The 27,322-nt window shown below is 37.3% G+C and overlaps 1 protein-coding gene across 2 annotated transcripts; it reads right to left on the reverse strand.

The window, feature by feature from the left end:
• Positions 1–1,351: 1,351 nt before the first annotated feature.
• Positions 1,352–27,322, reverse strand: podxl (podocalyxin-like). Of its 2 annotated transcripts, none has more exons than XM_088922942.1 (8): positions 26,825–27,322; positions 12,416–12,748; positions 11,598–11,911; positions 9,586–9,615; positions 7,161–7,290; positions 6,341–6,372; positions 5,859–6,002; positions 1,352–3,853 (listed from the first exon to the last, which is right to left on the reverse strand). In XM_088922942.1, the coding sequence occupies exons 1-8, from the start codon at positions 26,862–26,864 to the stop codon at positions 3,659–3,661; spliced, it is 1,218 nt and encodes a 405-aa protein (XP_088779068.1). In that variant the 5' UTR covers positions 26,865–27,322; the 3' UTR covers positions 1,352–3,658. The 2 variants fall into 2 exon arrangements, with proteins under 2 accessions (XP_088779068.1, XP_088779067.1); XM_088922941.1 differs by having other exon boundaries at positions 11,598–11,908; positions 26,825–27,319.

The raw sequence follows: 27,322 nt of genomic DNA on the forward strand, positions 1-27,322 counted from the left end.
ACTCAGGTTTTTTTTCTTTTTATTTCAAAACGCTGACCTCAGAATTTTCTGATATTTGTAGAAAATATTTTAATGTTGCAAAACACTTTTGAAGAATCAAGATCTTTGATCTTTTCTAATGAAAAAATTAAAATAAAAGTATAGCTCCTTGTGACTACTATCCTTACTGTTTTGAAACCACAATTCTAATGTTTTAAAATACTCTTCTAACTTGGACAGCTGGAGTAGGCAGAAAATACCCAGGAGTGATTAGTGATTAGGAGTGCATTAAATCTCTTAAATGTTTTGTAAGAGGAGCATTTCTTATTAAAAAAACTCCCATGAGTTAGAAAATGTTCTTTAAGCATCCCATTTATTCCTTTCCAGAGCTTTGGAACCTGCTCTGACAGATGATAAGCTTTCCAGTGTCCCCAAAACATTTTTGTGCCTTTTAAATACCAGCCTAACTAAGTAACCTCCCCTCTAGGCTTTGTGAATGTGTATATTGTTAGTTTTATTTTGTGCAATTGTCTCTGATTTGGACATAAAAGCTGTGTTTATAAAAGTCTTATTCAAGAGCAGAGGCAATGATGTGGATCAGTTCAAATAAATCGATTGTTTAGGCATTAGGATAGTGATATGCAGCTCTGGTCTATGAGTGTTTTGTTCCTTTCTGGTTTTCATTCTACCTTAGACATAAACTAAATAAGTGGTTAAGTAGTTGATCCAGTTGTTTCCAGGTCTGAATAAAATGCTAATTTAAAGATGCTTCAAAAATGGGTGCCCAACTATCGGTCTCTGGCTTTCCATCTTCTAAAGAACAAGGGAAAGACAATCAAATAATTAGTTCCTTTAGGTAATTTAGAATTTGGCTGGAAAGGTATCCAGATGCTATCACACCCTTCAGGACTGAGTTGTGTTCCCTGGTTGCCCTGGCTTAGGAGAACAATTTCAGTCATGTTCATTTTACAGTGCAATAGTGTCAAATGATTACTCTTACAGTCACTTAGTAATTTCTAGTAAGACCGGAGATTCATCCTTTAAAATTGTTACTGAAAAATATCATACAATGCTGTGTTCACTTAAGAATTGGCAGTCACACTTGATATTTGGTAACTACACTAGTAGTAACATATTTCAAAGTGGTCATCTCATCTTCTAAAATGGTGTTTGTAAACTGTAATAGGTAAGGTAGGAAGGGTTAGCCTTGGTATAGTGTTGATCCTTAAGCCTAATTGGTCTAAAGAGAGTTCTCATCTTTAAGTGATTAAGAAAATTAAATGCAAAAGGTTTTTATGTTACAATCTTAATAGACAGGTTCATTATCAAGAACAAGGCGCCATACCAAGAACACTCCACCAAACGCAGTTCATTGTTTTTGCTACAAAGGTTTATTGGTTTGAGTAAAAAACAGAAGAAGGCCTTGTCCTCATCAAACGTGAGTTTCAGTTGTCAGTGGGGATTCCAGTGTGTCAGACATCTGTTCTTATGCTAGTATAGCACACGCAAAAAGTTTATATACAGTATAAGTATATATACACTCTACATACTTAAAACTATTCTGCTAAATAGATTCTGTATGAAAAACATTTTGAATATGATCCTTTAAAGTGTTAGTTTGAATACAACAGTTGCTGATGTCTGTGTGTAGGTAAGCATAATTACTAGGAACAGCACAAGGGTTTGTTTTAAGTGTACAGCAGATTAAGATCTACATCTTATTGTGAAACAAAACATTGAGAAAGCAATGTCAATCTTTTTTGCACTGTGCGGTGTTACTCACTTTTGAACATTGTAACATACATAGAAATGTGTGGGTGCATATATATATAAACTGTATATACACAAACTTGAAGTAATGTAAAAATACACCCTGAGATTCATAAAGGCCATTTAATGTACAGAATAAGTAGAAGACTGCCAGGTGTAGTAAGAGTTACAGGCCAGAGGAAGTCAGCAGTCAGCCATGTAATGAAAAGGAGAGGCTTAAATGGAACATTAGTAGAAGCCAGCAGGAAATCTTCTACGACCCTAGACATTCTGTTTGTGACTGTTGACAAGAGTGACCGTCGAGTTAATCATCTTTAAAGTACCTAATTTGTACCACTCCCTTTTCCCTCTTAAGGCATGTCCACTGAAATAAGGGTGCCGTGAAAATGTCCTGCTTTCAGTTTTTAAAAGATGTTTGTGAAGGTTAAGGTACCAATTGTTTATATTTAAATATAAGAATTTCTGTTATTTTAAATATAATGATTCACACAAGTTTTAAAGAAGAGGGCTAAGATTATAATCAATCTCATAAACAACTAAAAGCAGAAATTCCTGAAACAATCCTCTGAATGTTGGCGTGGACAAAGAACTCCAACCATAAACTCAAAGCATCTTCAGTTCAGTAAATCTCCCAAAACTGCGAGTTGTACAAATGTGCTCATCTAAAAAAAATCCTTGGGTGCACTGTTTCCAAAATAAGTATTCACACTCAAGACATTATGTATTTAACGTTACAGAGAAATTTAAATTTCTGCTTTGTATAAAGAAAAAGAAGGGTGCCATAAAATATTTCTTACATCTCAATCTTTAAAACTGAGATAATGGTTTCGATTCCAGCATGCGCTTAAATGATAATTTACATCTTGAACTAATTTTTGCTAAGTTGCAAAAGTTTGTAGTGATGCACAGTTCAAAACTGCATACGTGGTCAACACAAATACCCCACCTTGGGAACAACTGTTATATCTGGAAATACTGCATGACACATTCATGATATTTCAAATACTGTTGAAATTAAACCATTTTACATTCATATTCTAATTATTTTTAGCACAAGAAGTCTAGCTTCTATATGACAAAGGTTTTTGGTAAAAGGAAAATACAATGTACATGAATACATTAAACCGTGACTGCTGTTATATAAGTTATAGTGGTATAAGTTATATCTACCATTACCTACCAATAGTGCTGCTACAGGTCTTCAAGAGTCAGTCAAGATTCTATTCAAAGTTTTCTACAGAACAAATCAGAATGCGCCCTTCAACTTTACCAGGCTTCTGGCTGCATCGGTTTTCCTTGGTTTAACTGTGCAAAGACATTAAACTGCAAATTAGAGAACAGCTCTCCCTTGTTTCAGTTTTACTTGCTAGCAGATGTCATGGAGTTAATGAGGGTACTGTCCACAATGTAGACATGTACCCAGCTAAAATCATACTAATATTAGTGTTCAGAAAAACATTATGAATATTTGAAACTTAAATTGCATTCTCTTGCAAAATACTTAAAGCAGCATGGTATATCACATATAGTGGTAAGAGTAACAATAAAATGTAGGTGGTCACTGAGTTATATCAAATTAGAACAAGAACATATGATTTTGCTCTTGCATGTATCAAACTCGGGGGCTGAGGTCAGATGTAATACTTCAAATGTCACATTCCAGTCACATGGAAGGTGCATGCATTTTGTTTCGGAACAAGAACCCCTACTAGACTACAAAAGCTAGTTTTTGAAATAGACTTTGTTTGCAAGATTCAAACCTGTGTGCAATAGGTATACTGTATATGTATATATCCAGATATAGGTACGTAAAATGGTTGTACAATTTTTTGCTGAAACGTGTTATCGTCTCCACTCTTCCTTGATTCTCATTTCTTTATTTTATCTCTGCACCAAAACATGCTGCACTTCACAAGTGAGTGTCTTCTTCATCGTTGTGGTCATCTTTATTGAGATTGTCAATGGGGACTATCCAGCTGTCATTAAATTCCCCATGCAAATTGGCCTTCTTCTCCTGCATCTCAGGATGAACCTCCATCACCTCCAGGGTGGGGTTGTCATGGTAACCGTTTTCCACTGTGTGCAGTTCTTCAGTCAGTTGCTGCTGTATAAATTAGCCAAGATAAGAAGAAGTAGTACAACACGCCTCATCTTAAGTGAAACAGTTTTTTTCTGGATTTTTGAATTACAATCCAGAGTTCCAGTATACGGTAGCGCAGGATTTACAGAGCTGCATAAAGCCAGCTTCGAACAAACTTTCAATGGGTTATCACATCTATATATTCAGTATATAATGAATATCTTTAGGTCAAAAGAACTTGAAATATTATGTTCACTGCGGTACTCTCACTTGGTATATAATGACTTGAGAAGTTTGGCAGATCAAGTGCAAGTTGTCAATATGGCTGTGGTCTTGCACCGAGCACATTTATAGCATCTGATTCTCCAGACATTCTGAATGCAAAGTGACCAGGGACAAGAGTCCCTGCTGAGCCAGCCCCAGTGGTACCCACTGGCCATTGCTGAGGCTAAATATAGTTGATTCAGATCTTTGTAGCCAGCTTGTTAGAAGTGACCAGGGGGATTGGACCAGCTCCTGAATTTAGTGTGACCGTAACGGTTCCACGTGGGCTCGTGCCCTCGCCGCTCCACTCCACCGGTTCGTCCCGCAACACCTAGGGCACGAAGTTGGGTCTCCGGCGTAACGCAACAGGGAGCCAGCCGCATGAGCAAAAGGAGACCTCCCTCAGCCCAGGCAGCTGAGGTCCCTGCTACGCGCAGGGAGGGCGCTGACGTCACCGTGTCCAAACTAGCTCTGCTACATTAGCACAGTTCAGCTCCGCGTTGGTCAAAAATGGAGAATGAACGATTGGGCGTCTAATGATCTCAAACTGCTGAAACAAGAAGTTTTCTTCCAAGAGAGGTCATTTATAGAGCAGATCACAAATACAGTCTTACCTCTCTACAATTCTTACCCATTTTTCGTATAGCCAACTTTTACAGAGCTGTTTACTAACTTTTTACGACTACACTACATATAGCAAACTGGATGATTTACAAAATGAATTCAAGATTATGAGGGTAAAAAAAAGCATACAATTGTATATAAATCTTCCTGAACTTATATTATCAGTTTTCCCCACTATTATGAGTTGTTTTTTTCTTTTTCTCATTTCTGCCTGTCAATAAACAGTTTTTTTCATTTTCATGAGTAGCAAATCTATTTTTTGTTTTAGTTTCTTTTAATGTGGTAAAATATCATGTGAATGTAGAACTACTTCTTTGTGCTTTGTATAAGGAAGTTCAAAGTAAGGAAAGCAGTGCAATTAAAGGTAACAACTATTGCTGTCTGTGGAGAGGGCCATTATGAAAGCTGGCTGCATTAAATGAGCAGGATATTTTCCTATTTTCCCAGTGTTTTTAATGTTTAATAGGCTTTGATCTCATTTTCTAAGTTATGTATAATACTTTTCAATTCATCACTATACCTTACCTGTGCTTTTAGTATGATTACACTGGCATGTTTCACTCTTTTTACCATGGTTAAGCAAGTTAAGCTTTCATATAGGAAAGCATGCTAACTCCTAGGTTACAGTGTAGTTGCCAACTTTCATTAAACCCATAGATAGCTGGTAAGCAAGATATAAATTTAACGATGTTCATAAGTCTGTAAAAATGTGTCACAGACTTGTAAAACAAGAATCACATAAGGGGTGAAATTATTCAATTATATCATTTGCAAAAAAGGGAAGGTCTTAATTTCATAAAATTGTTCAAAATAGCAATAATGACTGTTGTTAGCACTAAAGGCATATAACACTATGTGATGTCTAATAAAAGCTTTTTCTGGGAACAGTGCATCTTTGAAGTTCAGGCCAGTCACTATGTCTGTGTAAAACCAAAAGAGGAGACAAACAGAACCTTTTGGTCTGTATGTCAGTAAAAACAGAACAAGGGGTTAGAGGTGTATGGTTACACATTTCTGTTTGACCTTTTTATTCCACTATATTTGTTCTGGAAAAAGAGTAAAACTAACCTACAGTAGGTACGATGGGTTATATCACGCACATGCAAGAATGGTATTACATTTAAAACCACGAGCTGCTCACCTGATTTTTCCTATAGGATTTCCGCTGACAAAGAATGCACACAAGGAACGCAACAATTATGAGCAGTAGTCCACCACAGGAGGCAAGAACAGCCGTCAGTGTCAGAGTAGAACCAGATAAACGTTGGTCAGAAGATACATTGTCCTAAGAAAAAGTGTCATAGAAGGAAAAGGACAAAAAGACATTAATTTCAAATAATACAACAGAATAATTATGTACTGTACACTGGATACAGGAAGAGTAGGTAACATAGAGCCTAAAAAGAGATGTCAAGGAGCCAAACATTTTAAAGGCATCACGGTTGTGTCAGTATTAAAATATCATATTTAAAATCAAGTGTTGGACAGAAAATCTGCTTACACAACAAATAGCTTTGCTCCTTATATGTTCATTGGGAATACACTGGCAAGCTCAAGGCACTTGTTACTCTATTAAAAAAATAAAGGAAATAATTAGCAGTAATTGTATACAGTGATACACACCTTATTGATTTTTTCCAGTTCTTCAGGACTCACTGCAGCAAAATAAAAAAAAAACATAAGGAAACATTTTTAGACCATATGATAATATTCCATGGTGAGAACAATGCCACTAAATTTTATTTCTGTCAATAGTAATATGGTAAAAACTGTTAAGAGTAGCAAGTAGTAAATACAGAATAAGTAATAGGTTTATTCCATGCTGAAAAAAAGAAAGAAAACAACGTTTCGGATGTGGAGCCTGCTTCAGGTGTGATATTAATATTGAAATAGTAATAGAGCGAAACTTTTTTTTTACTGTTTTTGGTTTGTATAGTTTAAAAGAGTTTTAAGAGGCTAAAATACTATTTTTACTCAGGCAAGCTGTTGTGGAAGCAGTTTCACACTGTAATTTTATCAAGTGCAAAATCAGAAAAAAAACAAAGGCCTGTTTTGATGTAATTAAAAAAAATAACCAAATGTAAGAAAACAGGGATCGTGATATTAACTATATTTTTTCATCTGAAGAAAAAAAGGGTGGTGTGGTGGCTCTGTGGCTGGAAGGTTGTGGGTTATTATCCCGCGGCCAGCAGAGGAATCCTACTCCGTTGGGCCCCTGAACAAGGCCCTTAACCCCAACTCCTCCAGGGGCACCGTATAAATGGCTGACCCTGTGCTCTGACCCCCAGCTTCTCTCCCTGTCTGTGTGCCTCATGGAGAACAAGTTGGGGTATGTGAAAAGACAATTTTTTTTAATACAAGAAATTGTATATGGCCAATAAAGTGATAATATGTTAAATGAGGCCCTTAGCTTTTTTAAAATAGAAAAAAAGGGAAATCCCACCGCGTAATATCACGTTGTTAAAATGTACTGTTCCATTTGCTCGAACTGTTATATGAGCATCACAGATCTGGGAAGGATGTTTCCTCCACATGTCACACACTTCTTTCACACGTTTTCTTGTTTCATTGCTCTAGATACAATGGAAAATAAGAGAAACACATGGACAAACTTGTCAATATCTGAGTCCATGTCACCTAACACTACACAGCCATCTCCATTTATCACTGCATTCCCATTTTTCCTCATGAGCTATGAGCTTGGACTCCTATACCTCAGTGTGGGCTAAATAACATTTCCCTTGACTGGTCTTCAAGGCAACCCAACCCTTGAAAGACCTCCACAAATTTGGCATCCTCTAACAGAATATTGAAGAATGGATATTCCTTATGTGCGGCACAGTGGCATAGTGGTTAGCATCTCTGCCTCTCATTGCTGAAGTCTTGGGGTCCAGAGTCTGATTTCTGGAGTTCTACCTGAGTGGAGTTTTTATGTTCTCCCCCTGTTTGTGTGGGTTTCCTCAGGGTGCTCCAGTTTCTGGAGCCCAAAAACATACTGGTTGGTTAACTGGCTCCTGGAAAAAAATTGGCCCTGGTGTGAATGAGTGTGTATTTGTGTCCATGTGTGCCCTGTGATGGACTGGCCTCATGTCCAGGGTGTGTCCTGCCTTGCATCCATTGCTGGCAGGAATAAGCTCCAGGTCCCCCACAACCCTGTATTGGATTAAGTAGTTAGAAAAGTGATGGATGGAATTGGATGGATGGATGGATGAAAATTCATTGCAAAATGAGTACTAAATATTCGCACTCAAGTTCCTCCATCTTCAAAAGACTTTCTCTGCCAGTTCCTTTGGGGCTTCTTTGATCTGTAGAATGCTTAAGTTTGTCTGTTTGTTTTCTTCTGCTTTACGAAGTAATATTCTATGCTTTCTGTGGCATCAAGTTTAAAAAGGTTATTCCTTTAATCAAAAACTGCAGATGTTTCACAAATACCAATTCAAAAAGTGAATAGTTCTCATTAATAACCACTAACAATCATCTAGTTAAAATTCAAAAGACAGAAAGGTAAAAATAGCTCCTTTCAATACACTGGAGTGCATATCTAAACTGAAGAGGGAATGTCAGCTTTCACTGCTGCTAATAGAAATGTCCCCTTTGGGATGTGACATAAGGAAAAAACTAAATATTTCCATGAAGGCGTATTTTCCACCAAATGAGTGTGGGACAATTTGAAATGTGATGGTGTTTTTCCAGTCTTTGTAACTGAATAAAAACAAAACGTAAAAATAAAGCTGAGTTAAAAGATAAGAGCAAGTGGCCATTCAAATTGACAAAAACAAATAGCACTGATAAAATGAATCCTGCTTTGTGAGCCTGAAGAGCCAAACTACCTCAATATGTTCCACACAAAACTACCCATTTTAAATCTTATTTTCACAAGCATTTATACCCCAGTATTATGGTGGTAGATACACAATAAACTATTTAACCACAATGAAGTTTTATTGCGTGGGAGTTCTTTTATCCCATTCTGTCCCAGTCCAGATAAATGTTTTCTGTAAAGCACAGGTTATCTCTCACCAGCCAAAATCTCAGCTCTGCACCTGTGTAATCACTTATATTACTTATATGAAATAGTAATTTAGGAAGACAAGAAAACTACACAATATCTCTGTCTCTAATAGTCCATACTCTGATTGCATTCCTTGCAAAGCTTGATGCCACATTTACAATGGATGTGCACTGCAACCAATTACCATAAACTATGAGATATCATGGCCTTTCAATGGTGATGGTACAGCACCATGCTTGCCAAAATGAAATAAATAAGATAACAGGTGGAGTCTATGTAGTTCAAACCCCAGACTGATGTCAAGGATCTCATTATCAACTAAATACCCTCTCACACAAGTAACTCTCAACTGTGTTACCAGAGTGCTGTAAGAAACCTCCATCCATTGATTCATTTTCCAATAGTTTCTTCCAATTCAGGGTTGCAGGGGAGATGGAGCCCAGCAAGCAACAGGTGCAAGGCACAGGACACACTGGACAGGACACCAGTCCATCACAAGGCAGAAACACCGACACACACACATATGACCAATTTTCCTAGAGCCAGTTGACCTCTTTGGACCCTGACAGGAAACCCACTTGAACACAGGGAGAACAAACTCCATGCAGGGAGCACCCCTGGTCTGGAATTGAACCCAGGGCCCCAGTACGCTGAAGCAGTAATGCTAACCACTGTGGCACTGTGCCACCCACAAGAAACAATTCTTGGCATCGAAATGCTCTTTCCAATCGTAGTCCTTGAAGCTCAGCATGTAAAACACCATTCAATGTTGCCTTCAGTGGCAAAATGAAACATGGAAGTTCTTAGTTGATTCCGCTAATAATTGCAAATAGAAAACATCCTCTCAATTTCTTACCAAAGTGGCATTTTTTGGTTCACAGTGAATCTGTTGGGACAAGAGAACAAAAAGCATTAGAAATACAAAACACCAAACAAAACAAAACTTTGAATGGATACGTAGCATTATGATCTGGACTGGTCGACATCAGTAATATGAATAAATGCAGACCTGAGGAACTCCTGGGATTTGAAGCATACACCTTGTTCAAACATTTGCAGTACATATAAGGACGAAAGAGCACAAGAAAGCTTAAAATCAGGATGATTTCAAACTGCCTATTAATCTCCTATGGCAGTTAATAGCTAGCTAACTGCAGGATGTCTTCCAGCTATTTCTTGAAGTAAGCCAGGGCATTGGTTTCAACAGCATGGTTGGGTACTTTGTTCCATACTTTCACAGCAGAATGGCTAAAGAAGTGTCTCCTGTTCTCCATTTTATATCCACTTCCATGTAGTTTCCCCTTGAGTCCTCTGGGTTGTATTTTCTTTTTCCTGTCCAATTTTAGTCCACTGCACAGACTTTGCCAATATTTTTTCACATCACAGAACACAAGAATAAAAGTGGGCAAGACTAATATTTTTTAATTAAAGTGTTGTTTTACAATACATAACTGTTTTTCAAATGCATAAGTGTAAATGAATAAACGAGGGGTTTCTGAATACATGGATTGAAAGTCCATTCAAAACACATAGTGTTAGGACCTACAGATCACTAAATTCAGATATTACTTATAATTCAATATTGTATAATAAAATTAAGCATTTTTTCGGTTTCAATGGAGAGTTCGACGTTCTTCACAGAATGAAGAATAATCTTCTATGTCTAGATTCTGATATAATTAGTAAAGTAGTCCACTACTTGCATTTACGTTTTCTTGCACATAGTAATAAAATAGGAGTTTTAGCAAACACCGTAGAAGCTAGAGAGAAAATTCAAAAAGATTTACTTTACTAGGGACAACGACATCTAAGAATTAGAATCTTTGTTAATGTTTGGATTGATTTGGTGGAATAGGCCGGTTGGTTAATGGGCAGCAGGAAGAGGAGAGGAGTGAACCAAGGATGGAGCAGAGATCCCTGAGATGAATGTGAAGGGAGGCATTTGAACAGTATATGAGAATGATGGTGAGTAGGATCAGCTGTGTGTGATTGCTTTGTCATAGTTATCCCTACCGAACGTCAGTTAAAACCATCTATATAATACAGGGCACAGATCTGGCAGATACAGTAACATTTAATGTATACAGGTGAAGAGTATTACATGTTGCAAAAACACAAAATGTAAAAAAAATGGGTTTGAAGAAGTTATTTATGAGCTTGAAGAAGCTATTAATGAAAAACACTTAGTGTTTGTATTGCAACATCATTTGAATTTCTACTCAATGTGGGGAAACAACAAAACAGCACACCGAATGTTAAGACATATAGTTAGAAGCATGTAACAGCATAACTTCTTGGGCTTAAAGTTCTTGGGCAAAGAACTGAACCTTTTCAGTTTTGAACAGAGAAGACTACGAGGGGACCTGATTCAGGTATTCAAGATCCTCAAAGCCATGAATGAAGTTAACACAACAGACCACAGAATCAGTACTGAAATGCCACCCAGATCATACATGTGGAAAAAACATAAAAGTGAATTTAACCTGAAAAAAGGAGGCAAGTTCTTCAATAGGGTTTTGGGAATCTGGAACAGGTTACCCTGCTACACTGTTGAAGCTGATATTCTTTCAAGGAACGGTTGGACGAGATTCTCTGATCAATTCGTTACTAAAAGCTAAACAATCTAGATGTGTTACCGGCCTCCTTTCGTTAGTAACTGTTTTTTGTTTGTCCTCAGTTTATTGTTGATATGTACGTATGTGCTGATTTTTGCATCACTGCATCATTTTAAAGCTATGGTAGTGAAAACATAACAAACTCTGCTTTATTTATTACAGGTTAACTGCTCAGGGCCTTGGTAATTGAGTACAAACTAACAAAGATAAATAATCTCTTAGTCTATTAGTATGCAGCAATTAATTATCTTACCTCGTATTTGTCTCCAGGAACGAAGACTTTTGGTGTTGTCATCATACTGGTAGTTTTTAAGGTTGGCTTTGAATCAGTAGTAAAGATGGTTGTAGTCTGATCTACACTAGCTTTTGTTTGATTTACAGTGGTAGGTTGATCTGAATGTGTTGATAAAAGTTTTGTAGTCACATCTGTAGCTGTGGTAGAATAAGTTACTTTTGTTGTTTCAGTATCGTTATACGGTGCCATTAAATTAGTTGAACTTGATGAAATAACAGAGGGTGAAGTTGTTTCTACAGTTGTAGACGGCAGTGGATCTCTAGCTTTTCCTGCTGTCACAGAAGGAAAAAGAAATGTTTCAGATTTTTTTAACAACTCAGCTAACAAAAGATCTTAAACATCCCAATACAGGTAGACAAAATTATTTTGTATCCCATTTTGTTCCTCTAGAATTTGATGGTATATTTGATACAATAGAATAGTGTTTATTTATATATGGGGGTGAGAGGTTGTCTCACAAGAGGCCATGGACACTTGGATTAAAAACAAGTGACCATTTTTTTTTAAATTGAGAATATTCTGAAAATATTTAAGTTTATATTCTTATTACCCTAAATTTCTCACGTTATTATTTTTTTCTTAAGAAGAAAACACAGAGTAATGAGTAATGGAGCTTCATCTAACATTCATTGATTTGTTAATACACTTACAGTGTTTTGCAAAAGCATTCTAATCTCCTTCTAATGATGTCCATTTTAAGAAATTACAAATGATGTATGCATAATTAAAGTTAATATTTTTAAAGGTAAAAGAATTTATAAAATGCCTATACTTACCCATAGGACCTTCAGTTGTAGTATAACTACTTCTTGCAATAGCAGTAGCAGAAATAGCAGAACTAGTATTATGTGTGATAATTGAAGGTGGAGGTTGAGTAGTGCTGCTTATTTGTTTTGATGTTGCAGACATGGAACTCACTGAAATCGGCCTTGAAGTAAGAGGAGCAGTTGTTTCATTGGTCATCCTGGTTTCAAGGGAACTAATGGTTTTATTACCATTTATTACTGGTATTGGAGTATTTGTAGTTGTAATGTTAGTTGGAATGCTTGGGGTTGTTGCGGTTCCTGTAGTAGTAGTATTTTCTGTAGTCTCACATAAATTCCACATCCCTAAAAAAGAAGAGTTACAGCTCAGTCTGTTGAAATAAGAATTCCATTTCTATCAACTACAGAGACTGTAATTTGAGTTATTTCAAATGGACAAAATTGACAAAATTCCACATTAATTACACATACATATATAATATATATATAAAACACATATATTTAAATGATAAAAGGACAAAACCTTTTCATTTAACACACTTTATATTAAATTAAACCAACCTTTCTTGTAATAATAACAATTCCTTACTCTTATATCGCACTTTTCTGGGCACTCCACTCAAAGCGCTTTACAGGCAATTGGGCCCCTCCACCAATGTGCAGTCCCACCTGGATGATGCGACAGCAGCCATAGTGCACTAGTACACTTAACACAGACTAGCTATCAGTGGGGAGAACAGATTGATGAAGCCAATTAATAAATGGGGATTATTAGGAGGCCATAACTGGTAAAAGCTGGGAAATCTGACCAGGACACCAGAGTTACACCCCCCCTCTCTTTTCCAGAAACGCCATGGGATTTTTAATGACCACAGAGAGTCAAGACCTCGGTCTTATGGCTCATCCAAAGGATGGTGCCTTTTTTTACAGTATATCACTATAAAGGGGCTTTAGGACTCATACAGACTTCAGGATGGTCACCCCCTACTGGCCCCACTAACAGCTCTTCCAGCAGTAACCTAGGTTTTCCCAGGAGGTCTCTCGTCCAGCTACTGACCAGGCTCACACCTGCTGAGCTTCAGTGGGTTACCAGTTGTGAGCTGCAGGGTGACATGGCTGTTGGCTGAGATATATTAGGCCATACCTCCACAAAATAAAGTGCTGGGTCACTTGTAAACAGAATACTTTTGGCTCAATTCTTTCCCGTTTTACGAATAGATTGCATTCAGATGAAGTTATGATAAAGGTAATGATGTGAGTATAAGATCAGGGGACTGTTCAGGACAGGAAAGGAAGCTGATGAGTGTCTGCTCAAGCAACTTAAGCAACCCACATTAGCCTACCACTTTCGACTTACTCTAAATGCTACACATTGCATGTACCAGACCTACTGACCACTAAGCATTAAGTCCACTGCAAGCTGACCTAATAATTCAACTTTGCTTCAAGCCATCATTTCTCCCCTTAGTTCTTACTGACAGCAGTATCATTCACCTTTCTCTTAAGCGCTATTATTAGGGGAATGGATTAACACCGTGATGTGGCAATGTACTGAATATAAAGGCATCAGGAAAGTGCAGTAACAAAACCTCATCATAGAGCACTGAGAGAGTGGGTTTGGCGTGTCAATCCATGAATTACAAATCTGTAAGTAGCAAAAATTCTCTAAATTAACTCTCCATAGGAAATAGTAGTCTCTAAACAAGTTTCTAGGTGTTTTCTTTTTTAATAATATTTAATTGAGTAATAGATATTGACTTTGCCTTACAGCACCTATTTTAGTTTTATAAAAAAAATTCATCAACCTTCAGACAGACCATTTTAATAGAAGTTTCACTTAATGTGTCATTTCCTTTTCTAATGCTCTTTCTATACGAACTGAACTTATACATCTATTTTTGGGGACAGGATGTTTGGAATAATAACCTAGGAAATTATGTCAAACACACCCATTCCGACCACATTAACAAACCAAATATTAACAATGCTGGCAAGCCTGCTTAGAAGCTCTTAAAAAGTCTCCTGAGGTTTAGAACAATGTATTGCGTAAATCCTACTATGTAATCACAAAAGAAACTTAAATCTCTTTGAAAAAACTGAAAGTATCAAAAATAGTTGCTGCAAAACATTCTGCCTGCCTTGTCTATTTAAAGCATGTTGCCTTTAAATAGTTACAGTGCTGAGAAAAAGTTTGTGAACCTCCTAGGATTTTCACATATTTGAAATCTGAAATGATTTTAACCGAAGTGCTAATACTAAAGTTAACCTGATGAAACAAATGACACAAAACACCTTCAATATTTATTTATGCTCAAATGTTGCAGCATTTATTATCCATGTGTGATAAAGATAAGACAAGATCACTTTATTAGCCCTATGCAATTTCTTGCATTAGGAATTTGTCTTTTTCACACACCCCAACTTGCTCTCCATGAGACACACAGGTGGGGAGAGCAAAGCTTGGGGTCAGAGCACAGGGTCAGCCATTTATATGGCACCCCTGGAGCAGTTTGGGTTAAGGGTCTTACTCGGGGGCCCGATGGGGTAGGATTGCTCTGCCAGCTGTGGAATTTGAACTGGCAACCTTCCAGCCACAGGCGCAGATTCTTAGCCACAGTGCCACCACTACGCCCTTGTATGTCAACCTTTAAATTCAGTAACGGGTGGAACCCCCTTGGCTGCAACTAAATATTTCCTGTTAATTGTTGATCAGTTTCTCACATTGGTTTTGGCCCATCCTTCCTCACTTCAATTCTGTGACATTTGAAGGCTTGCATGGACACTTCTCCTGATGTCCTGCCAAAAACGTTCGATGAGGTTTAAGCCTTTAACTATGACACTTCTTCTGCAGCCATGCTTTTGTAGATCTGCTTGTGTGTTTAGGACCATTGTCTTGCTGCAAGATCCACTTTAGGTTCAGCTTCAGGTCACAGTCAGACAGCCTGACATTCTCCTCTAGAGTCTTCTGATACAATGCACAATTCATGCTTGTGTCAATAATGCCAAGCCACACAGGTCCTGAGGCTCAAAAGCAGCTCAATAACATCCCACAGTCCATGCCTGAAGGCTGGGATGGGATTCTTTTGTTCAAAAGCAGTACCTGTTTTTTTGCCAAACAGAATGTTTCTCATCGAGGCCAAAGAGTTTTACCTTTATCTCGTCTGCTCTGAGAACATTGTTCTAGCAGTCTGGTGGATCATCATGAGCACTTTGGGAAAGTTTCGACAAGCAGCAATGTTCTTTATGGAGACCAGTAGTTTTCTCCCTGCTATCTCTCCATGAACACTATTCTTGTTCTGGCAGTTTCTGATAGTTTCTTGAAAAGATTTTGGAAGGACGAGTGCCTATGGTCCTTAACTTTCTCCATTTATATTAACCAATTGGCCAATGGATTGGTGGAGCCTCAAATCCTTAGAAATGGGTCTGTAACAGTGCTCAGAGATTTCCTTTGATTGCGCTATGAATGATGCCAAATGCATCCCTCAAGATCTTTCTAATTATTTACAAACCAGATTCTGATGTATCATTGTGCCTTTCTTTTGCATATAATTTTGTATAACTTGGTCAAACATGCACACTTACATCTTGTAATTGGATTAAATAGAATGAGAAAGCATGGCTGGCTTAATTGTTTTCTTAAGGTAACATTTTTGGGTAAAATGCACAGAAGACGAAGAACAGAATGTTCTTTATTGTGTGTATCAAACTTGTTGGACCAGGAATGGCAGTATTCACAAAGTGCCATTTTTTACAGAAATCCATGTGATCTCCTCTTACCTCAGCAAAGGCGGTCTTTTATATATATATGTTACTCTACAAGCATATTGCACAAGACACAATCAGGAATAACAATACAGTATCAATAAGAGCATCAACATTTTACTCCAAGCTTCCACAAGTGTTTTTTTTTTCTTGACAGAGGTTCTCCAGCTGTAAGGCTTAAATGTCCTGTGTTCCTGTGTACACGATTCCTCTTACTGTACATCAACAAGGGCCCCAGGACCAAAGCAACCCTATATCAAAACAGACACTCCCATATTTCACAGAAGGCACGAGTGTTCCCTGCTTCACCTTCTTTTACACCAAGCCATAATGTCCAGAAAGACATAACATATTTGCAACTATAAAATATGGTTACAATTGTCATTCAGATGTGGTTTGATAACTCCAAATTGCCTCTTTTTGTGGTTGGCCATTAAAAGAAGCTTATTCCTTCAACTCAGCCAATCCTACACTTACGCAGCCAATATTGAACGTTAGCTGTCATCATTTTGTATCCTGAAGATGGCAGCTTGCGTTGGAGATCTCTGACTGCTGCCTTATGGCTGCCTCATGAACCATTTGTATAACAGCTTGTGGTGGCAAGACACACTGTAGTTGCTTCCTCTTCATGACAAGCTTGTCACTATACCAGTAGTCTCAAATTTCTTAGTAATGGACAGTACAGTTGAAAATGGTAGATTCAGATTTTTTGTGGGTTCTTATATAGCAATCCCCCAACCTGTGGAGGACAATGACCGCTTACCTGAAGTCTTAAAAAGAACATAAGAACATAAAACAAGTTACAAACGAGGGGAGGCCAATCAGCCCATGTTGGTGAGTTGGTAGATTTGTGTTTCACGGTTCATTTTGAAGAAATCTGAGCTGACTTTGTCAGTGCCTTTGAGAATTTAAAATAATTGTATTGGGTCCCAGTATAGTTTTCTCTGTTCGAGAATAAAATAGTTCAAATTCCTTAAGCATGTCAGTGTAGGACATTCTCCAGAAACACTCCCCAGAATGTTTCTAGATGCTCTTTTTTGGAGAGATTTCAGTCCAAACTTTTCTATAATGTGGTGACTTCTGAAGATTTTGTACATCGATAAATTTGATTTCCTAAATCTTTAATTATAAGAGATGAAACAGGACAGCACTTGAATGACAACTAAATTAAAAATTGATATTCAAGACCTTTCGGGGTGCCCACACAATGTAATGGTCAAGCACAAGCCACCAAGAACTTTATATTTAACTCTAATTCTGTTAGACTGAAGGTTGATCTCATTGTAAAGTAAGCAACATTATACATATTGCCATAGCTGCAATTTAATCAATAATAATAGCACAATAATAAATATGGACTCTAATCAGGTGGTACATCTACTGGTAGATTGGTTGGCTACAAGGAAATTGTAAAATTGTGTACCCTGCAATGGACAGATGTTACATCTAGAGTGTAGAAAATGGATGGTAAGATGGACTCTATTGTATCACAGTGACAAACTGCATATTCTGTTTGTACCTGGATGTATCTGCAGTAGATCTAAATAATAACTGTATTTGTATGGAGCTTTTCACTCCAAAGGTTCTGAAAGTACTCCTCATTAAAAGTGGGGTCCGATTTTTCCCCATTTAAGTGCAGCACCTATAACTATGGCAGCCATTATATACTATACACTATACACTAGCAGTCTCACTATAAAGCCAATGTGATGGAGACGTGAGACGCCATTACATCAGTCAAATTAAGGGAGGACTTCTGAGAAGCCAAATTATGCAAGGCCAAAGGAGAATTTAGCCAGGACACCGGATTCTTATGACCAGTTCCATAGGATGTTTGATGGTCACGTAATTATGACTTCTGTTTAGAGTATCATTCAAATGATGGCACATCCAACAGCATAATGATCCCACCTTACTGGTGCTCAAATTTGGAAATTCTAGTTCACAGGGAAGACTGGTCCACCAATGCCACTTACAAAAGCACTCTGGCTTTCCTTAGAGGTCTTCAATCCCAGTATTGCCCAAACCCAGACTTTCAGATTTGATTCGATCGGGCTGCAAAGCAGTAATGTTGACACATCTCCTTCATTCTCTCCCCTTTGTTCATATGGAAAAACTCACATTATACTGAAATATGCTTCTATTCCAATACTCTGATGTCTAACAGAAATGGTTATAAAGGCAGAAGTTTTTAAGGACTATTTAAACAATAAATACGGATAAGATCTGGAGCCTCAGGCTTTTCTAACATAATATCAAGACCGACCCAGCTGCCTACTCAGCAATTAAACAAGGCCATTTGACACAGTCATTGTTTCAGAGAAGAGGCTTTCATTGATAAGCCCTGGCTCTTGGGGAAAAAAAGAAATAAAATAGCTTTGATGCTTGTAATTAGTGCATTGTTGTAACCTTATCATCTGAGCTCACATGTTACGTCTGTGCTATGATGGCTGCAAACTGTCTAACGTGACATCAGGCCCTTTTGTTGAATCCATGTTCACTAGTTTTCGCTGGAAAATTGAGCAAGAACCAAGATGACCCTCCAGGAGAAGTCCAAAATATTTTTTCCTAACTGAGTATTGTTTATATATATATAATTAAAATATAAAATAATTTTAATATAATATATCCATATTGCTCCAGTTAAGAAACACTATGACAGCTTCTTTTTTCATTTATAAAACTATTGTTAGGATAAATAACAGGACGATCATGTCATACTGGCACAATAAAAGTGACAGAAAGTCACTTGCAAATGTCAATGCCATCAATAACAGACAGTATGTAAATGAGTCCCCAAGCCTGATTATGGAGCTGATGGTGAAGTTAGCTATAGTAAGGACTTGAGGAATTCTAATTGACTTGTTTTGACATAAAAACAAAGAAACTCTCGATTCCAGAAACTATTCTAAATGAGAAGCTTGTGGAAAAGGGAGAAAACACACTTTGCATGATCCACGCTGTTGCAGTCGCAACGACAGACTATACATTGTTATAAAAAGGGAAAATGATCACTTTGAAGTTTAAAGTCGGGCTGACAAAGTCAAGTTGAAAGATATGATAAACGCCCCTTCTCCTGACAACCTTTTAATTAAATGTTCAAGCTGATTTGTGCCAACATTACCATCAGCCATGAACGCAGATTCCAGATTTCACTACCATACATCTTTAGATTAAATTAATAATGATAAAAATGAGTGTCAGGCAAATGTAAGCAGTAATGCAATTATTGTATCAAAAAGGCAGCTCATGACAGTGACAACCTTTATCACCATAGTGTATCAGACAGCTTGTGAACAGCCCCGCAATAGTTTATCGGGGAGTCTTTCACAAGAAACCAAGCTCGGAATTTCAGCATGAGTAGTTCCCTACTGATTTGTGGTGTTTAGTGTTCTTTTCAATGCCAAAATTCCATTTTTAATTCTGAACATTTCTATTAAAATGATAAGAATTTAGATTCTACCTTGGTATTGAAATACATGTTTTTTTTTCATCCTCCCTTACTTATCCTTATCTCTCTCTGTTTCCTTTCTGGACACCGGTAATCATTCACTGACCCAGACTCAAGATTAGATTAGGAATGTAACATACCAGATTCCTCCTCTATCCCTTTTCCCATACGTGATCCAGTGTTCCCAGTTTTCTTTCCTTTCTCCCTCTGTTCACAGCTCCCGAAAAAAGGAAGCCCTTAAATGTGCTTGCACGATCACTGGGCTTGCCCTCACACAGCCTCTCTGGTCTGAGGATCAGGGCCATTGAACAGTATCACTCTCCCCACATAAACAGACGGCCCATGAAAACCGCACTGTTATCACTTCTTGTGTAAGTCCTGGACAGCGCTGCCGATGTGTTTGGGCGGAAATTCAGCCAGAGCACCTTAGTGTTCAGGCTTTTTTTGCCTGTGGAGAACTTCTTGCTGTTCGTAGTTCAGAACAGGAAAGTCTATGAACCGTCATTTCAACTTCAACCTCTCAGTGAGGTTAATTTTACAATAAAAAAATATAATTAAAGTATAGAAGGCCTCATAGCAATGTCACCATGACCAGGACAAGGGGACTGAAATAGTATGGGTAATATATAATATTTGATGCCACACAAGCATTCAAAAACATAACTGACAGTCATTCAATTTTACTTCCACTCCCCCACCTCCCCCCATTTCCATACCTTTTAGATAATCCCTATTTACTTTTTCAGATACCAGGCCATCTGTTTTTAACTAGCAAGGAAAATGTTCACCCTGATACTATCAGTACTTAAACTACTTTATCTGCATTCCAAACTCCTTATCTTGGCCTTCTGCCTTGCATCAAAAACACCTGCTTCTTACAGAAATGTAAAAGATTAAAAAAGTGACTTTTACTAGTTTCCTTGGTTCCTCTCCCGCATTGTAGTTTTGATTTCACCTGCTTCCAACAAATGCCAATTGATCTTGCCACTACCAACACCTTTAATACAGTACAGTACATACCCCTGTTTTCGTTATAGAAATTTCTGGTAAGGGTTTAGAAGTTTAGTGTTACTGCTCAGTTTAAAAAGAAATCCTTTAGAGACCGTTATTTTAATAGACCATAGTGCGAGAGCCGTTCTGAAAAGTATTTTCTTGTCCTTCCTTTGCTGAGAGGATTCTATCACTCAGTGGAATGGGCTACTTCGGTTATTATCTGATATGACTGTGATGAGTCAATGATGAAATCAGGATAGATAATTGTTCTCTTTCTAATAATTATAACACCTTCTTTTCACTCTAAAAATGACCCTTTTCTTCTGTCATACGTGCTTGTTTTATCAGTCTACGATTTAAAAGTTGATTCATTAAATGCCCTCATCACTTTATGCTGCAGGATGAAACAATGAATTTTAGTGATCATTAAGACACATTTATTTTAGAATTGAATTTTGTCATTCATTTTTCTTATGTTTGCTAATGGTTGGTTTTGTATATGGCGTTGTATATGAACGTGAGACATATAAAATCTGTAATTTTATACTGTAGGCTGCCTATTTAAGAAATCTTTACAGCTTTAATAGTCACTTTTTATTTAGAATTTGACTGTTGTGTAATAAATATTGTAATTTGATTCTATTGCAATGACATGTAAATGCTAAAACACCATTATTTCAAAGTATCTTTCCAGTTTCACTTTATTTTAGAAATATCTACAATTGGCACATGTACTTCTATTTTCTATTAAATTAGGTAACTTAATTAAAGTATGACAAAGGAAGTGAAAGCATGTGAAAAATAAACGGATTATAAATGACGATAAAATAAACAGTCAAGTTGTGTTCTTTAAATTAAGTTGCCTTAATTTAAAGAAACAAAGTACATGAATGACACCAATAAACATCTGTGGTATGCAAATAACAAGGACATAACTGTTTTTTTTTTAACCCGGAACATTTCTCTTTTTACTATTGGAAACAATAAAGGTCAAATGGTAATTAATCTTCTGTGTTCAAGAAAGATTTAGCTCAGGTGGTACCCCATGGTGAGGTCCTGTTTATTCACAGCAGGCGTTAACTCATTCCTGTTTTGTGTTAGGCTTGGTTATACACAATTAAAGAATGACACTACTAAAGGGAGGGAATTCAATTGTCCCTTTTCCTGGTTCTGCTGTAAAAATAGCGTTTTGGCACAGACTTAAAACAATGAAAGACAGCTGCTCCTCTTTGCTTCAGCAAAAACGTATTCCAAAAATGTTGTCTCTTACAGTAATTTAGTTTAAACACCTAAAAACTAAATGCTAATATATTTCTCTGTTATTTGAAACAAGACATATTTTTACATAATACTGTAAATTGAATCTAAACAAAATCTCATTATTTTTGTATATTTAACCCCAACACAAAAAGTTCTAGTTCTTTATTACCATTAAATTCAAATAACCATGATAACCCCACTGTCTAAAGAAAGCATTGTTTTCAAGAAGGTTGATACTATTATTTTTTTAAGAATCAGCAGCTGTTCATTTCTCAGATTTACAGGACCATTAAACAATTTGTAACTGCTTTCATCTTGACAATCACTCAGAAAAACTTTGTTTTTCACATTGCAGGAAAAATGGAGAAATTGTTTTTAGTTAAAAGGTTTGTGACTATAGCCCTAAAGCATTTAATTACATTCCCATTTCCATTTTCTGAATGAATGAATAAATGTAGGTATCACTTCTACAGTACCCTACAATGACTAAGCATTCCAATTCGTCGACTAGCACATAACAATGCCTCTCTTTGCAAAGTGACTGCACTAGAGAGGATATTCTTTGAATGAAGCGTCATGGTGTGACAAATCTTTTTAGTCAAATTACACATGGTATCTATAGAACCTCCTGGTAAGCATCAGCATGATGGTGCTCCATTCAAAGGTTCAGAGATTAATTCAGCCGTCCCACCAAGGAAGGGGTCGTCTTTGTACAGCTGAGACTCTACAGTTAAAGATAAGGGCAGTATTCAGGAATGTAAGGGCACAAAGTGTAAAACACTGTTTTTAAAAGACAATGAAGTTAGGGGCGTGTGCAGAGTGTGTCACACTGAGAAGCATTAATTCACTTTAATCATTAGTCACAACAGGTAGTGCCTTTAAAGGCTATTTACAGTCAGGATATGGCACTGCCAGATTCCTCTCTGGGGTCAGAAGGTGCAACCGGTGTCATTTTCACAACCCTTCAGCCCCCAAGTCTCTTTCTAGCAGCATCCTGACTGTAATAATCAAAAATATTAAAACAGGAAGTGTCTCTTTGCTGGCTAGCAAACTCTCCTTTTAAGTTCTCAACATTCCTAATACCTGCTTCACTTTTTCTCGAAGCTAGGTTTGGGGCTTAAATCGTACAGTGTTTTCGAAAGCCATCCATCCACTTTCAGTAACCGCTGTGTTATTTGAGTGCTGCCAGAGCCTACCCCAGCAGATACTGAATGGGACTGCACCCTGAGTGGAACACTTTTCCCATCTCAGTGCAGGTCATGGGAAAACGTGTACACTTTACAAAAGAAAATAATACATGGAAATATGCGATTATTAGGATACACATATGAAAAGCCTAGTGACTTACTGACATTTACTGACTGACTAGATACACGGGGGAAAGTCTCAAAGTAGCTGAAGGAAGTACTAGTAAGATCACACCACACCTCTTCTTATATCAGCTTTAGTGACACAGAGCCTTCCTTTCCATTGTTCTAAGTCTTTTTATTGGAAAGAATGTCACATGCTCTACATGGTGTAATGTATATATATAAGACTTTAACATAATCACAATACCATAAATATAGGGTATATAACAACTATTCCGATATCGATATTTCTTATTTTTGTCATCTTGCAAGCAACAGACACAAGGAAGAACGCACCCTGGACAGGACACCAGACAATAGCAGGGCACACTTACTGTAGACACAGACACACACTCACACCAGGGTCAGTTTTCTCAGAAGCCAATTCACCTACCAGTACAGTATATCTCTGTACTGCGGGAGGAAACTGGAGCACCTGGAGGAAACCCATGCAAACACAAGGAGAACGTACAAACTCCACCCAGATAGCACCCCACATCCGGAGCCTGCAGCAATGCTAACCCCTGCATCATTGTGCCACCCTTGTATCATAATAAGATAAAAAGACTTTATGCTGAATATGCCTGATCAAGTATTCAGAAAGAAAGAAATATATAGACAAGGTTGGGATCCATTTTTTTCTCTGAAAAAAAATTGCCCTGTCCATCTGTCCACTCGCTTTGTCTTCAGTTCCTACACTCTCCAACACCTGAAGCTGTTGTGGACTTGGAGATTCTAACGCTGCCACCTCCTTATTCTTGTTTACATGGCCTCCTCTCAAAATTGTACTGATAGCTTTGTCCCCACCACATTTGTCACATCTGAGCCAATCCAATACTTTTGGATCCATCTCACCATAAAGTGGCTTAAAAATGTTCAATACCTGGTAGAGGTACTTCTGTTATCTTCTTGCTGTTGACCTGGCTGTCAAAGTGCTTTGTTTTCCAGAACTACCGCCATTGAATTCAATCTCTCTCATCTTATTTTCACTGTTTGCACTGACAAGTTGGCACTTTCCTTAAAACATTTAATATTTTTTTTTTGCTTTTTCAAGCTATTTGAATAAAGGCTATTGTTTAAAGACACGAAGTGCCCTTTTCTTTGATTTGAACTTCAAATTCAGAAGACAAACTCATGTTGCATAGAGTCCAGACACAAGAGTAAACAGAAGAAATAATGAAACTGTGGAGTTTTCAGCCTTCTGCATGAGCGTGTGTGCCCAGTAAACCCTGCATGATCATTAAAAAAAATATATTTTTCTGTGTTTCGGTCTGCTCCATTCTGATTTTGGTGTTGGAACCAAAAAAAGGATATTCCTTAACTTTCAATATGGAAAAGGAGGTTCAGCTAATCAAGTTATAGAAAACAGGAACACTTCATAAAGATAATTTACTCCAGTGTGTGCCACATACATTAATAAAACATTGTGCACTCTTAAAAGTTTATAATGAAAAAGATAACTGGGAATTTAAAGTGTCCTTTAGCTAACAGCATATCAGGACTTAGCATACCTCTAAAACCAACACAGACTGAAGAAAGGTCAGATTCTTGTGATTATTTTCTTATTTAATTTTCTTTCTTCAGCGGCTAAAAGAAATATTTATTGACTCACGAAATCTGCACTGATTATACATTTTAGTTGCACAATGTTATGCAATATGTATTTAAATAAACCGTCTGAGTTTATACAAGCTTTGAGACAACTAAAGTTGGCTTGATGAAAATAAATACAATGAAGTGTTTTTTTTTTCTGACTGCACTGTGCGTGATTTATTGGTTTAGTGTTTTAAACTAAAGGAAAATATTAAGGAAAAAAATCATGTGCTTTTGGCCTCCTGAAATGAAATCAGTTTTTGATGTCTGTCATTTAATTTCAATGCAAACGTCGGGTATGAATTTTAAAGTGTGACTATGGAAGGCTAGGAGATATTGTCAGGAGTCAATATACTAGAAATAAAACAATCCCACATAGGCTTAAAAAAAGCAATAGAAAATCCTGTCTGACAAAACATTACTCTGAAAATAAAATACTGAATAAATCAATCGAATTCCTTTGGTGATTCGCGTTCATTCTTTTATGCACATTTTTATTTTAACTACCACATTACCATTTTTTTCTTTTTACAAAAATATTTGGAGCACTACCACCTCTGAAATAAATTTGTTCTTTGCACCGCTTTATTGTTTTGCGAGATCAAAACTTAATTGCTACATAAAGGCACTTAGGAATTTCACCCAGCACCGTAAATCATTATTTTGAGCCGAAGTATTTTCTTCTAATGATTAAAACACCTCTTTCACGTGTCTTACAGAACTTGCTGTTCCCTTGAGACAGATGTGACACATCTTATTAAATTAAGTAAATACCCCCTTGCCGCCCAGTTCTAATTAAATAGTTCTTGAATCCTAATAATCAGCTGTACCGGGGTCATCTTCTCTGCCAACACTGAGTTCATGCTCTGCAGCATATAACATACCAGACCACAACAAATGCAAGTGGGCAGATGTTTCATCTCTTCAGCTGCAGGGATTCAGCAACTCTCCAAATGTACCACCCTGTGCTTTGGAGATACAGTGCGTGCTGTTATTAAAACAATGTGTCATGAAAGAGAACCACCAGAATGAGCTCGTATAGTATCCCATGCTAAGTCAGCATCAAAAACTTCCACAGCAAGGAATTTCATTTTTCCACGGGTACTGACATTTTTTTTTCAGCACTGAAAGTGGCAAATGATTTATTTTCAGAAGTGAAACCTACTTCATATGCTAGCAAATACTTTTAAATAACACCGTAATTTTCTATATAATTTAATTTACGGTACATACAGTCTACAATACCCCTTATACGATTGAATAAGTGTTTCTAAACGATATAGATTACAGAAATGTGGTACATCTCTTAATAATGTGTGTCATTATTGATTCACAAATGTGAAATTTAGCAGCAAAACTAATAATAGTGATGAGAACGACGATGTAAACAAGAGAAAAAATGAATTACAACTTAAAACTCGAAAAATGCTTCCTGGCAGTGTCTATGCTTGGACAATTTTAAAATTTACCATAAGCTTAAAAATTGAGACATATAAATCTATCTTAACCAGATAGCCAAAAACTGCATTTACGCGCACGGAACAGTTACATTGCAATAACTTTTGCAGCGCAAGCACCTGTTATGAGGAAACTCCCCGAGACATAACCTGCACAGTAAAAATGTCTTAAACGATTTTATTTACGTTTATCGCCAGACTACAATTTTGTCTGCACTTAAAGTTTAAATACACGAGATGCGCCCATAAACCTTTGAACTGAACAGACACTGAATGCTAACAGTGACTAAACTCAACTCCTGTACAAGAAAACTTAACTTTTCTAGCTACACGCTGTAACTAGTGCAGCTAGTGCAACAAAATCGTTTTCACCGAAAAAACTCTGACATAAATGTAACAGCCGTTTATTTTCTGGGGGAGATCAAAGCTAATGGCACTTCAGATACATGCTTTCCACAAGAAAATGGAAGGCTATACAGATCTAATTAACTTGCAGCCCAAAACAAACACCAATTTAAAACAAAATTAAATTCGGTTAACTTTGATAATTACTCACCCATGAGAGAAATCACATAAATTAGAGCACACATTGTCATTGTTTTTTGTACTTCGACTTCTTCTCGCTGATCTCAATGCTAGAACAGAGGTGCGTTAGCAGATCTGTGCGTAGTTTTAGTTCAGTTCTTTTTTGTTGTTGCTGATGCTGGGAGGGCTGTTTTGTTACGGTTATCTCCTTGGATTATATTTTCAGTACGTGATTTTGCTTCGCTGTGATTGTTTTTGCTGAAAGCCAGGAATGCTTTTGTTCATTTTTTTTCTTCCTGAGTCGGGGATGTAATGAAAAGCCGTCGCAGGTTTCCTTGGCCGCCGTGAATGTAAACTCCAATCTATGCCTTCCTTTCTCCCGCTTTTCATGGGGGAGTCTGCAGTCGTGAGGGCTGTTGATGGCTATAGACGTATTGTACTCGCAGGGCAAGTACGTGGCCAGGCGAAATGTGTACTTTCCAGAGACGGGGCTCAGCTGTTGATAGCGCTGGCACTGCCCACATGTTTA

This window comes from Atractosteus spatula, chromosome 8, assembly GCF_055471065.1.
Source record: "Atractosteus spatula isolate fAtrSpa1 chromosome 8, fAtrSpa1.hap1, whole genome shotgun sequence".
Taxonomy (NCBI): Eukaryota; Metazoa; Chordata; class Actinopteri; order Semionotiformes; family Lepisosteidae; genus Atractosteus; species Atractosteus spatula.

Coding starts and splice junctions, on each gene's coding strand:
- podxl (XM_088922942.1), bottom strand. CDS start 26,864: ATGACAATGTGTGCTCTAATTTATGTGATTTCTCTCATGG. Junction 9,616..11,597: donor TTCCTGGAGACAAATACGAG/GTAAGATAATTA, acceptor TTGTCCCAACAG/ATTCACTGTGAACCAAAAAA. Junction 6,003..6,340: donor AACTGGAAAAAATCAATAAG/GTGTGTATCACT, acceptor ACTTTTTCTTAG/GACAATGTATCTTCTGACCA.